Below are 13,672 nucleotides of genomic sequence, written 5' to 3'. Positions count from 1 at the left end.
GGTGACCTGAAGGCCAGAGGTGATGGGACGGAGGCACCAGGGCTCCCCAGCCCTTTCCCACATGGCGCTCCTGCCTCCAGGCCGGCAGTCCCCACACCCCTTGGGAAAGGGAAGGAAAACGGGAGACCGGATATCAGGGAAAGTGTTGCCCCCCCACCCCCATCATTCCTGGAGTGTTCTCGTGAGACCGCCCCTAGAGTCGGGCAGTGCTTCTCACCTGCAGGCCCCCACCCTGGGCCCCAGTCAGTGCAGGCCCTCAGCCTGGCTGCTGCCCATGGCCAAGTCCGGGGAGTCCTCCCAGATGTCTTTATTTTCTTAGTTAATCCTCGCCTGAGCATATTTTTCCATTGATTTTTTAGGTAGAGTGGGGGAAGGGGGAGAAATATCAATATGAGAGACACATGGATTGGCTGGGGATCAGCCCTACAACCAGGTATGTGCCCTTGATGAAGTTGACCCTGAAACCCTTTAGTCCATGAGTCGATACTGAGCACTGAGCAAACCAGCCAGGACCTCCCAGGTGTCTTAGTAAACCTCATCTGCGGGAAGGGCAGCCGGGGGCAGGCCCCAGCCATGGGCGGAGGACCGGGAGGTCTGGTCCTTCCGTGGCCTGGGCGCGCTCATTGTTCAGGCAGCGTTAGAGGGGCTTTTGTCTTGATCCCTTCCGGCCCGGCGCGGCCCTGTCTAAGGCTGGTGTGTGCAGAGTCCCTGGGAGGACACCCAGCCCAGCTGGTGCACCGGGCCTGCTCCCCCGCCCCCAGGGAGCAGAGCGTTGGGGTTGAGGCAGACCTGTCCCTGTTCCCTACTGTGCGCCCGACCCAGAACGCTAGGCTAGTCGGGGCTGGGCCTCCAAGGGAGGCCTGGGGAAAGCAGGTTCTGTTGGATTTTTCTTCTCTAATTTGCCCCAAGGTGGGGCTGGTTGGGTGGGAATGTGACAGCGGATGGCTAGAACTCCGGAGAGACCCATCTTTCTGGACAGGGGCCCTAGGAGCGAGAGCGGGTGGGCAGATCCAGGGGACAGCTGGAGAAGAAGACCCCTCTTCATATATGCGACGCAGGTCCTGGCTCACCCCGGGTTGGGGGCGTATGGAGCAGACCCAGACAGCCTGTCAAAGGCTGTGAGAGCTGAATGATGACATAAACCACCACCCACGTCCCCGCCGAGTGGCAGGCAGGCAGGGCAGACCCAAGGCAGCGCAGCAAGGCCCTGACACCAGACGCGGAACCACTGCTGGGAGGAGCTGGCAGCTCGTCTGAGCCTCACTGGCCGCTTCCTGCTGCAAGAAGCAAAACAGTGACACCTGCCCGCGGGTTTCCACAGGACCCCGTCTCGTGACACATCCAGAATGTCAGTCAAAAAACAAAGGCAAGATGTCAAGGGTTTGCTTTGAAACCAATCAGCGTACGGAAAGCCGGGAAGATGCCAAGAGAAAGGACAACATAGTTCAGCCAGGAAGACCCAGGTGTTCGATGGTCGCAGCCGTTCAAGCAGCTGTGCTCCCCCAAGTAGAGGGAGACACCAGAAATGCGGGGGGCCAGGCGCGCAGTGGAGACGTGACAGCCCTCAGAGGGCCCGAGTGGAAACTGCAGGGCTTAAAATGACAACATTTGAAATAAACTCTCTGGATGGGCTCAATCGAATAGAGATGACAAGAGCTAGTGAACTTGGCCCTGGCCAGTGTGGCTCAGCGGTTAGAGCGTCAGCCTGTGGACCAGAGAGTCCAGGTTCGGTTCCCACTGAGGACATGTACCTCGGTTGCAGTTTGTCCCCGGCCCTGGTTGGGGTCGTGTGGGTGGCAGCCGCTTGATGTGTCTTTCACGTCGATGTTTCTCTCTCCCTCCCGCTACATCTGAAGATTAATGCAAAAAGAAAAGTCCTTGAGTAAGGATAAAAAAAAGTTAGTGAACTTGTAGGTCGATTCCTAGAACCAATCAAATCTGAAAAACAGAAAAACGAATGAGAGAGATGAACAGAGCCTCAGAGCCGGGGACAGTACCCAGGATCTAACTGGTGTCACCGGGTCTCGGGACAGGAGAAATGATCGGTGCAGAGAAAACAATGCTGGCTAAAATTTCCCAAATTGGGTGAAAGATAGAAATTTAAAGATCTCAGCCCAGCCGGTGCGGCTCAGTGCTTGAGTGTCAACCACCTGCACCGAGAGGTTGAGTCCCGGTCAGGGCACATGCCCAGGTTGTGGGCCAAATCCCCAGTGGAGCGCATGCGGGAGGCGGCGAGCTGATGTTCTCGCTCATCGATGTTTCTCTCCTCCCTTCCTCCCTCTTTAAAATCAATAAAGATTATAAATAAATAAAGATCTCAGGAAACTCCTGAAGGAGAACAAACAGAAAATTCCGGCCCAGTCCCGGTCCTTGAGCTGTCGTCTGAATCCCATTCGTCTGGTTCCCTCCACAGCTGCCTTAGGAGAGGGGGGGGCCGGCGGGGGGGGCGGGAAACCAGCTCCGCAGAAATACAAATCCAAAAATCTTAATTTATTGTAGACTCTTTTCTCATTTGTGTTGCAATTCCAGTGTTCTGAACATTAATAAATATACATTTGTTTTTTAAAAAAGCACAAAACCCCTCCAGTGTCTAATCTCTGTCATCATGTCTTAAGTCACAAAAATAGGTTGACATTTTTCCTGTCTTCATGAAACTGACAATTGTTTGGGAACAGTTCTGATCAAATTGAAAACTACACCTCACGGGGCACAACCCAGCTGCAGGAGAGGAAGCGATAATATGAAAACAGTTCAAAGACTCAAAAACAGGAAAATCTCTTTCTATTTAGCATGTGTCCCATCGGCGGTAAACAGTAAAGGTGCCATCATTTTGTGTCTTCAAAAGGCCACTCACCCGTTAAGGCACATTCATAATTCATTCAGGCACGCGGGCTCCGGGGTCCTGTTTCATCTCCGCTCTGGTCCTTGGCCAGGCCTGGGGACGCTTCCTCAGGTGACACCGCTCGCGTTTTCACCGAATGACGCAGCAGGGGAGTCTGCCTCGGACTGACTCATCCGCTTACGGTCTCTCACATTTGGGAGCAGCTGTGCCGATCATTTACTTGGGCACTCGACTTGAAGGACAGAAAGGGGACTGAAGAAAACGTGTCTGAGTGATTCTGGGCCTCGTTCCACAGCCCCTCGGGCCACGCTGTGCCAAACGCCCACAATGGGACAGTCACAGTCAGTCCTTGGCATGAGTTTCCCAAAAAACCAGCTTGGTAACCATTGACAGGGCGGCTGTGGCTTTGTCCCTCTGCACAATCGGCCACTTGAAGCAGAATGAAGTAATTGGTCAGACGCCGGGGTGGGAGCCCAGCCTGTTGGGAGATCCTCGGAGTCTAAAAGAGCTAGAAAATTGGCAGCAGGAATGTGGCAACCTGGAAGGCCTCAGACCTCGGTCTGCATTGGGAATGTGTGAACACTTCAGCATGCCAAGGACCGGGAGCAGAAGGACAATTCCCCACCTGCAGAACCAGGCCCCTGGGAGGGGCCTCCAGGGGGGCCCAGCGTGACATCTGTGTTCACACTGACCTCAGCGGGGCTCCCTGAGTCCTGCCCAGTCCCAGCTCGCCCGGCCTCGGACCCACAACTGCCAAGGCAGATGGGAGCGGAGGGCTAACCTCTAACACAGATGTGCCGGGAATTCCGACCCTGCTAACGCCTGAGGCTCCCTGCTCAGCGGTGGGAGCAGAGAGGAGGCTCTGTCCACGGCTTAGTTCCCCCTTCTCTCCCACACAGCCCCGCCTTGATGTGCGACCGGCGGCGTCAGTGCACGCGGGCTCAAGTCCAGCCGTGCACGCTTCCTGGCGCAAAAATAGCGAGCAGCCGTTCCGTGGCGCTCTGGTGTCCACAGCCAGCACAAACACAGAACAGACGTGTTTCCACCTTCTCACACAAACGTAGGGCCTCCACCTGCCCCACACGGGGTGTCACCTGCTTTAAGACAAGGGCGTCTTTGCAGAAGGCTGTCCACGCTGCTGGCCAGGGGCCCGGACACGGGCAGCCGGACGGTGGGCCTCCGCCTGTGCCTGGCATCCCCAAGCCCTGGCCAGCCTGGCCCGTGGTTCCTGCCAGCTTTTGGCCATCAGGTGAGGCCAGTACACGGTTGTGGCTCCGTCTGCAGTCTGAGGAAAGAGCTGTGCTGGCCCAGGAGTTGGCGCCTCCTTGTGCCTGTGGCCTTTGGCACTTGTCACTGGTCAGATGGGCCCCAAGCCCCTGGGCAGCCCAGGGCTCCAGGTCTGAACTGTGACCATGCCAGTCATGGGGCTGCCACTTCGGGACCCAGGACCTGCGTCACTGTCAGGGCAGTGGCCCCTCGGGCGCCAAGGTCCAAGGGCACCGCCACACAGCAGACAAGCCTGGGTGGAGGTGATGGCTGGTCTCACGGTTTCCTGATGGTTCAAATTGAAGTTTCGTTACTGCCTCTGCGCGTGGGAAGAAGCCATCGGGCAGCAGACGGTCAGCAAGGATGGCCTCTGCCGCCCGCAAAGCCAAGAGCTGGGCCGGGTCCTAGGTCAGGAGGGGCAGAGCTCCCCACTCGGGACGGGGGGCTCTGGGGGCTCCAAAGAGTGCAAGCTCATTATGGACACAGCTACCCAGGAAAGTGGCAGGAGGGGCAGGTAGAGCCTGAACCCTCGACAGCCAGGGGCCACCTGGAGGGCCAGGCCCGTCAGAGCGTCCTCCGCCTAGCAAGCCAAGGTCAGCACCCGGACTCATCCTTCAAGTTTTGGGAAGGCCGTTTGAGAAGACCGGGCTCCCACTCTGCGCCTCCCCAGGAGGTCTAGGAGGGAGGAGCCATGGGGACAGGTCAGCAGGCAGTCTGGAACCAGTCTCCTGCCCTGCTTCTGCAGCGGGGCGCCCCCTGCACCCGCTCCTGCTCCTCCACCACGGAGCGGGGTAGTGATGCCCCCGGCCTGAGCAGAGATGCTTATAACATGCTTTCCAGCGCCGGCTTCAGTCCTAGAATTTCAGGCTGGACGACCTAGGGCTCCCCCAGGGCTGGAAGTCAGCGGGGCCCTGGACAGGAAGTCTGCCCCCCTCTGGCCGTGCCTCCTGCCCCCACCGCGCCGCTGCCCCTGGGCCCCTCCGCCGGCGGGCGCCCCCGCTACTCACTCGGAGTCGGAGCCGCGGGCCTGGGCGCTCCCCGCGCGCACGTTCATGGCCACCCCGTTGAGGTGCTCGCGCCCTGGCTCCCGGCGCGGGTTCTTGACGGTGATGGCGCCGTCGGGGCCGCGGACCCCATCGCTGGAGCCCAGGGAGGACGAGGGCGAGGACGCGGGGCTCTGCTCGCACTCGGCCAGCTTCTCCCGGAGCCGGGACTTGAGGGTCTTCTCCGTCAGCGGAGGCGGGTAGGTGGCTTTGTTCTTCAAGATGCCTGGGAGGTGGGGTGAGAAGGTGACGGTCAGGCTGACCCGCCGGCTGCGGCGCGAGGGGGAGGGAGACGCCGGGGGTCAGGAGGCCCGCGCGCCGGGCCCTCTCCTTGCGTCTCAGCCCCAGGTGGTGCCAGACGGCCACCTCGGCCTGCCCTGCACCCAGTGCCCAGGACCCGCCTCTTCCCACCCCACCCGCACCCACCCCATCCTCCTCCAGCAGGCCCCGCCCCGCTTAGTACAGCCCCGCCCCCGAAGGACCCCCGAAGGCCCCACCTGGCAGGCCCCGCCTCACCCTGTCTAGCACAGCTCCGCCCCCGCCTGCAGGCCCCGCCCCACCTAGCAAGGCCCCACCACACGTAGTACAGCCCCACCCCCAGGCCCCCACCCACCTGGAAGGCCCTGTCCCCGCCTGCAGGCCCCGCCCCACCTAGCAAGGCCCCACCACACCTAGTACAGCCCCATCCCCAGGCCCCCACCCACCTGGAAGGCCCTGCCCCCACCTGCAGGCCCCGCCCCACCTAGCAAGGCCCCACCACACCTAGTACAGCCCCATCCCCAGGCCCCCACCCACCTGGAAGGCCCTGCCCCCACCTGCAGGCCCCACCACACCTAGTACAGCCCCATCCCCAGGCCCCCACCCACCTGGAAGGCCCTGCCCTGCCTGGAGGCCCCGCCCCACCTAGTACAGCTCCGCCCCCGCTGCAGGCCCTGCCCCACCAGCAGGCCCCGCCCCCATCTGTCAGGCCCCACCCTGTTTAGCACGGCTCCGCCCCCACCCAGCGGTCCAGCAGCCAGCAGAAGCCAGTCTGTCTCCCTTCCTGGGGACTAGGGGCTTCAGAAGCAGCAGGGCCCTCGCCAGCCAGGGGCACCTTTTCTCTGCTCCGGGGGCTGGCTGGGGGGCGCGCCTGCTGGCCTGGGCAGGCCCCCGCTCTCCGCGTCCGGCGGGCGCTCCCGGCAGTGGCTGCCCTGCTGGTCCAGGTGCAGCTCCACGCTGACCTTGGTCTCCACCTTCAGGCGGGGCTTGGCGCTGGCTTCCTCACTGTCGCTCCCGGCCAGGCTCTCGTCTGGCCAGCCCGGAGGGATGTGGTTGCCCGCAGGGCCTGCCGAGGCGCAAGGGCGACCATCAGGGAAAGAGCCCCACCTGAGAAGCTCTGACTGTCCCTCCACTGGGGAGAGTGTGTCCTGAGTGGCCTGGACCCGCCTGCCCAGACCTGCAGGCCTGCCAGGGCCACACCCTCCAGGTGGGGAAGCCCAGGCTCGGACAGGAAGGTCCTGATAATGGGGGCTCAGGCTGCAATCCCTCCACTGTGCCCCCACAGCCGGGGCTGGGGGCCTCTGCTGGCTACCTCCCAGCAGGTGGGGTCAGCTTTGAGGGGTCCTTGCAGTGAGAGTCCCCAGAGGCCCTCCGTCCTCTGTGCGGTGCAGTCTGTGCCCTGGGGGCAGGCCTGGCCTCTGTGCAGCTCCCTCACCTTTGGGGGTGCTGTGGACAGGGCCCCCGGCCGGGTCCCAGTTGTCCTCGGCCTCCACCACCCCGTCCTCCTCGCTGTCGGATGAGTGTGAGGAGGCGTACGAGCTACTATGCTCATCCAGGGACAGCTCGCTGTCGGAGTCTGAATCGTGGCCTGGGGGTGACAGGAGAGACGGGGCTCAGGCAGGGGCACAGGCTTCCTGCTGAGGCTGAGCAGAGCCATCCAGATCCCTGGGTGGCATTTGAAGGCAGTTGGACCCCTGCTGACCCTGACTGCTCCTCGGCCTCAGACACCCCCAGGCCATGCGTTCTCCAGTGAGGGGGGGGGGGGGACACCGGAGCCCAGAGCCAGGGCCAGGACAGGCTCTCAGCCATGACCTCCTGAGGCAGATGCACAGGCTGACAGGGACCACTCTCTGAGGACACGTACCGGGGGGCTTCTTGCTGCTCCTGGGGAGGAAGGAGGGGTCTGGCTCCCCATGGCCGCCCCTCGCTGGCCCAGAGGACACGCTGAGCTTCTGGCCCCCTTCGTCCCTAGAGAATGAGAGAGTGGGTTCAGTACTGCTGCCCAGGGGGACACACGACGTGGCCCCCAATCCCCAAACACCTGCCAATGTGCCAGGACCACCACATGGGCTCTGGAAGGCTTTCTGTTGCGAGAATCCCCGAGCGTCCTGGAAACACCCGCCAACCAGGACAGCAGGACACTGGGCCCGGCCTTCCGGGAAGCTGGGCACCCCCAGAACAGCGAGAGCATTGGGCCGGCCTTCTGGGGAGCTGGGCACCCCCAGGACAGCAAGGGCATGCTGGGGCCGACCTTCCGGGGAGCTGGGCACCCCCAGGACAGTGAAGGCATGCTGGGCCCGGCCCTCCGGGGAGCTGGGCACCCCCAGGACAGCGAGGGTATGCTGGGGCCGACCTTCCGGGAGCTAGGCACCCCCAGGACAGTGAAGGCATGCTGGGCCCGGCCCTCCGGGGAGCTGGGCACCCCCAGGACAGCGAAGGCATGCTGGGCCCGGTCCTCCGGGGAGCTGGGCACCCCCAGGACAGCGAGGGTATGCTGGGCCCGGCCCTCCGGGGAGCTGGGCACCCCCAGGACAGCGAGGGTATGCTGGGTCCGGCCCTCCGGGGAGCTGGGCACCCCCAGGACAGCGAGGGCATGCTGGGCCCGGTCCTCCGGGGAGCTGGGCACCCCCAGGACAGCGAGGGCATGCTGGGCCCGGCCCTCCGGGGAGCTGGGCACCCCCAGGACAGCGAGGGTATGCTGGGCCCGGTCCTCCGGGGAGCTGGGCACCCCCAGGACAGCGAGGTGTATGCTTGGGCCCGGTCCTCCGGGGAGCTGGGCACCCCCAGGACAGCGAGGGCACTGGGCCCAGCCCTCCGGGGAGCTGGGCACCCCAGGACAGCGAGGGCATTCTGGGCCCGGCCCTCCGGGGAGCTGGGCACCCCAGGACAGCAAGGGCATGCTGGGCCCGGCCCTCCAGGGAGCTGGGCACTCCCAGGACAGCGAGGGCACTGGGCCTGGCCCTCTGGGGAGCTGGGCACTCCCAGGACAGCGAGGGCATGCTGGGGCTGACCTGCCGGTGCTGTCCAGCGAGGCGGTGGACTCGCCCAGGGCCGTGCGCAGCAGGTGAGGCTCCTCGCTGTAGGTGGTGTTGCAGTTGAGGGAGCGCTGGGGGACGGGGGTGTTATCCATGAGCAGAGACAGCCAGGGTGCAGAGGGCGGCCCTGTCCCCTCAGCAAGCCCAGCACCGGCACCCTGACAGTGTCCCGCGGGCACAGAGCACGGGAGCCTCGCCGCGGCCAAGAGGAGTGTCCACTGCTCAGCCCCCGCTGTGGTCAGAGGACGGCCTCCCTCGCTCCGCCACGGCTTCCGGTCAGGAGCCCTGCCCTGCCAGGCCCTGTCCCCCCGAAACCCATCTAGCCAGGCTTGATGCCACGCTGCCTGGACGGCTCTGTGACGCCCGCTCTGGGAGGGAGCCGAGACCACGGAGCTGCGCCTGATGCTGGACCCAGAGCCCCGCCACAGCCCTGGTGAGCAGGGCAGCCCAGCCCCCAGGCCCGGGGGGTGTCCCTGGGCGCCTCCTACCGTGAGCAGGGTGGCCCTTGTGGTGGCGGAGTCGTCCGGGTGTGGCTTCTTCCCTGCGAGCACCTCCTTCAGGTGCTTCCGGACCTCCCGGTTGAGCACACAGTGGAGCAAGAGGACAGACAGGCCCTGCAGGGGGCGGCGGTCAGGGACGCAGCCAGGGTCCCGCAGGCCGGGGACGAGGAGCACAGCCCGCAAGGCCTGAGCACCCGGAGCACCTGCAGCGTGGCCGCAGGGACGCCCACCGAGGCCACACTCGGCCTCCCCTCAGGGGCTCCTGCTCCCCCGGCAGAGCCCCATCCCAGGCCGCAGCCCTCGGGCAACCTGGGGTCCCCCAACTACGTCATTATCCCACTTCCGGGGAAGCCGGTGGTGTGAACCGTACATGGCCAGCACCCCTCCCTGGGGACACAGTGGGTCTCACACCTGGGAGGGAAGCGAGCCCTGTACTGGCTGAGCGGAGGCCGGGGCCCTAACGACACGAAGCAGAGGGGCCCTCACGACATGGAGCAGCGGGGCCCTCATGACACGGGAGCAGAGGGGCCCTAACGACACGGAGCAGCGGGGCCCTCACGACATGGGAGCAGAGGGGCCCTAACGACACGGAGCACCGGGGCCCTAACGACACGGAGCATGGGCCCAGGCCCAGGCCGGCTCTGGGCGGAGCTGTGTGGGACCACGGCTTCCTCTGGGTGGCAGGACCTCGTGCGGTGAGGCCTCGCTGGAACCACAGCCACGGTGCTGGCCTTTGGCCCCGAGAGCTTGGACACGGCCGGGACGCTGGGCTGAGGATCTCCCTGGGGCTCCTCTCACCACTCGGGGTGCAGGCATGTCAGAGAAGAAGCACAAGTGACCCTGATCTCGCCGAGCCACTCACCTGTAAGCAGCTGAAGACGGCGAAGAGGTAGTGGAAGGTGAGCCCGTCGCTGTTCACAGCCAGCAGCCCCAGCAGCCAGGTGGCGCTGATGAGCAGCAGCAGGAGGAAGGCGGTCCTCAGCAGGGAGCTGGGGGCGGGGCAAGGCTCAGTCCAGGGCTCCGCCCCCACGGCCCACCCCTCTGTCCACCCCACCGACCGGCCCCTTCCCCAGACCGTCCCAGGCCCTCTTCTCCGTGGCCTGGCAGGCCCCCTGTGCACCGGCCCTTCACCCACCACCTGGCTCTGGTCACCCAGTTCGCTGGACGCCCGTCCTCTCCCCGACCCTGTCCGAGCTCCTGGACTCCGTGCCGAGCCCCGTGCCACCCTGCCTGACCCTCCAAGGCGTTTTTGGTGGGTCCCTCTCTGTTCCCAACCCCAAAGCGTAGGGTTTGCTCTGTGCTGGGCCCCGTCCGCCCAGAGCTCCTCCTGTGTCCCAACGTGTCCCCCTCTGGTCCAGGCTGCCGTCCCACTGCCAGACCCCGCCTGGCCAGCCTTCTTCCCTGGCCTCACAATGTCCAAACACTGCTCAGACCGGGACCCCACCCCACAGCTCAGCCCTGACGGACGGAGCCCAGGCACACCGCCTCTCCCCACCGCGCCCGTCGGTCCCCTCGGCGAGGCCACGCCAGCGTCCCCCAGGCTGCCACCGTCGGGGGCGGTGGCCGAGGGCGTCGGGGCCTCTGCACCAGGCCCCACCCACGCGTCGGTCCGGCCCACTTACAGAATCCCCTTCCTTTCGTAGTAATGGTGCTTTCTTTGGCAGGAAACTTTTGCAGACAGAACGAAAATAACTGTATTGACCTGGGAAAACAAAACAGTCGGTATTATCACACGGACCTTCCCACGCCAAACACTGCTGAGCACTTCACCCTACGTCTCGGGAAGGCCTGGTGACGAGGGGCCCGTGAGGGGGACCCCCCGGGCTGGACCCTCCGGGCACACAGGCGACGTGGACTGAAACCCGGCGCCCCGGGGTCTGACAACGAGGTCTCGTCACGGTGAGACCCAGGAGCCCAGCCAGCCCGAGCGCCCCTTTCGGATGATGCCCAGAGGGCACCCCCACTTCCCACATCCTCGGAATCGTGTTCTGAGGCCTCCCCACCCGACACTCACAATTATAACTGCTCCGATGGGCCCGGCAAAGCTCCAGATCAGGGTGTCTCGAAGGGACAGCCAGCAGAAGTCGGGGTTCCCGTAGCCCTTGGGATCCAGGCCCACCGCCAGTCCTGGACACCAGAGAAGGCAGTGAGGCCCCAGCCAGGGAGGGCCCTCTCCAAGGACCCTGTCCTTGCAGAACTGACAGGTGAACCTTGGGGTTCAGCACAGGTCTTGTTTAGGAGAAGGGAGCAGGTGTGACCTCCCCCAGCTCCCACCCCCTCCCCCTGGGTTCCGGGGTGCCTGGGCTGATAGCCTGCCCCTCCTGCTCGGAGGCCGGCGGCCGTGGCGGCCACCCCCTCGCAGGGTCTGGGTGGAGACGCTCCGCTCCGTCCAGCCCCATCTGGAGGGGACGCCCGAGGTGAGCCCCCCACACACGTGGCCTGCACAGGCAGGAGAGGCTGGGGGCCACCCCTGCCCAGCCGGCTCGGTCACACATCCAGCTGGAAGAGGGGACGAGGTCCTGCACGAGCCCAGACTGAGGAGGCAGCGCTGTCAGCCAGCACCCCCACCTCGGCCCGAGGGCCCCCAAGAATCACTTCAAGTACTTTTGCAAAAGACTTAAGTATTTAAAAAAAATGTTTTACAGCAAGTTAGACTGAGGAACGTGTGGGTTCAGGCCCCACAGCCGTCCGGAGACCGTGACGTCGCCCTCGCCCCGACCGGTGTTTGTCGGGAGAAGATGCTGAGACGACGCAGAACAGTCGCCCCTTCTCTGGAAACCCTCCGCCCCGCCACCCGCCGCCCACCTGGCCAGGGCCCTCCCGTGTCCCTCAGGCCCACACTGGCCAGCGGGCCACAGCGTCTGGGAAGTGAACGAGGGAAAGTCCTGACCGTCACCCATAGATGAGGGTGACCCCACCTGAGGGGATGGGGTACCCCGCGTCGGGCCCAGCCCACAGCCCCTCCAGGCCAGCTTTGCCCTCGGTGCCGGAGTTATCGACGAGCCCTGGGTGCAGGCACGGCCCCTGAGGCCCCTCGGGGCTCCTTGCCACGGACCCTCGTGACTTTGGGGTATTCTCACTCCCTCTCCCGTCCCCTACTGTAGTGGCATCCCCTAGGAAGATCCATCCATCCGAGTCCTGACCCCAAAACCTGTGAGAGCGACCTTATTTGGAAACAGGGTCTTTGCAGATGGGTCTAGTGAGGGGTCCCAAGATGAGATCATACTGGGTTAGGGTGGACCCTCTGTCCAGTGACCTGTCCTTCGAAGAGACACAGCTGCATGAGAGGCCACGTGACAACCACGTGACACGGAGGCAGCGGTCAGCGCGATGTGGCCACGAGCCACGGAGCAGCTGGGGCTGCCGCAGCCACGGAGAGCGGCCACCCACGCCTTGCTTTGGATTCGGGCCTCTAGACCGTGAGGATAAACTTGTCCCCTAAAGGCCCCTGGTTACAGTCCTTGGCCCCAGCAGCCCCAGCAAACCAAACCCTTGTGCGCCCGTCAGAGGGCACCTGCGGTTTGTCCCCCGAGCTTGGCCCTGGGCCCCCTGCAGTCACCATGAGGACTGCCGCTCACTTACAGATGGGGGCTCACCCGTGACCGAGAGCGACCCCTTCCCGTCCCCGGAGGCCGGGGGCTGCGGGCCGCTGCCCCAGGGGGACAGACAGACAGACCAGGAATCAGAGCTGACCAGGGAGCAAACGTCCAACGTCCCCTTTGTAAAATTCACAGCCGGTGCTGGTTTTACTTCTTCATTTCTATCCATAGGACTCGACGTAAGTAAAAATTGACCTTTTGGTTTCTTAGCTTAACTTAATAACTAGGAAAATACCCGACTGGTCTTCGTGCTGCTGACTGAGCCTGGGTGGCAAGGCACACCCAAGTCCTTGTTTTCAGGGGGTTTCAGTACATGGGGGACCTCCCAACCACGGCCCCCCTCACCCCTCAGCCCCATTCTCCCAGGTCTTTGGGATGAGGGACGGCCTGAGCCAGCCGCCTCGCTCGCGATGGACTAGAACTGCGGGAACCGCGGCGTGATGTCCGGTCTGTGGGTCCGGAGGAGGTGGCTCCCAGTGAGGGAGCCCCCTGCCCGCCAGGGCCCACCCTGCTCCCCCTCGGCAGACCCGTATGGAGGTGACAACAGTCCCTCGGGGTCCCTCGGAGGACAGGGAGAGGAGTCACACGGAACAGCCCGGTGCCCACACTGGCTGGGAGCAGTGGGCCAAGGGGACCTGCCCCGGCTCTGGATCCCAGTGGTGGCTGCGGGCAGAACTCGGGGAGCAACCACCCCTCCTCCCACTGCCTCGAGCCTTAGAGCATCTGGACCCCTCAAACCCAGGGCCTACTGAGAAGGGGGTTCAGCTCTTTGTGAAGAGAGGTGTGGATCCTTCCCAACAGGAAGCAAACTTAGACATGCTGGTACTTGGCGGAGTGTGGGAGGAAGCACGGCTGTTTCATTCACTCCCTCCCTCATCCGTTCATTCACTCACTCCTCTACTTACCCACTCACCTACCTACCACCCATCCCTCTATTCATCCATCCACCCACCTATCCGCCTATCACTCATCCATCCACCATCCATCCATCTATTCATCCACCCACCTATTCATCCATCCATCCATCCACACATACACCCATCCCTCTATTCATCCATCCGCCCATCACTCATTCATTCACCCACCATCCATCCACCATCCATCCATCCATCTATCCATCCATCCATCC

At 63.8% G+C, this 13,672-nt stretch overlaps 1 protein-coding gene across 1 annotated transcript in view; it reads right to left on the bottom strand.

Moving 5' to 3' along the window:
* Positions 1 to 4,318: 4,318 nt before the first annotated feature.
* CELSR1 (cadherin EGF LAG seven-pass G-type receptor 1) overlaps positions 4,319 to 13,672 on the bottom strand; it is a 129,405-nt gene continuing 120,051 nt past the window's right edge. Inside the window, exons 26-35 of the mRNA XM_036278239.1 lie at positions 10,959 to 11,071; positions 10,567 to 10,646; positions 9,807 to 9,933; positions 8,933 to 9,058; positions 8,421 to 8,515; positions 7,274 to 7,377; positions 6,845 to 6,997; positions 6,245 to 6,475; positions 5,116 to 5,377; positions 4,319 to 4,427 (exon numbers count right to left, since the gene is read on the bottom strand). Of these exons, the coding sequence (XP_036134132.1) occupies positions 4,403 to 4,427; positions 5,116 to 5,377; positions 6,245 to 6,475; positions 6,845 to 6,997; positions 7,274 to 7,377; positions 8,421 to 8,515; positions 8,933 to 9,058; positions 9,807 to 9,933; positions 10,567 to 10,646; positions 10,959 to 11,071 (1,316 nt within the window). The 3' untranslated portion in view covers positions 4,319 to 4,402. The remainder of the gene's footprint in view (positions 4,428 to 5,115; positions 5,378 to 6,244; positions 6,476 to 6,844; positions 6,998 to 7,273; positions 7,378 to 8,420; positions 8,516 to 8,932; positions 9,059 to 9,806; positions 9,934 to 10,566; positions 10,647 to 10,958; positions 11,072 to 13,672) is intronic.

The sequence above is a fragment of the Molossus molossus genome, unplaced genomic scaffold, assembly GCF_014108415.1.
Source record: "Molossus molossus isolate mMolMol1 unplaced genomic scaffold, mMolMol1.p scaffold_m16_p_26, whole genome shotgun sequence".
Classification (NCBI taxonomy): domain Eukaryota; kingdom Metazoa; phylum Chordata; class Mammalia; order Chiroptera; family Molossidae; genus Molossus; species Molossus molossus.
The sequence above is the reverse complement of the archived record's forward strand: the minus strand, read 5'-3'. Positions and strand labels throughout refer to the sequence as shown.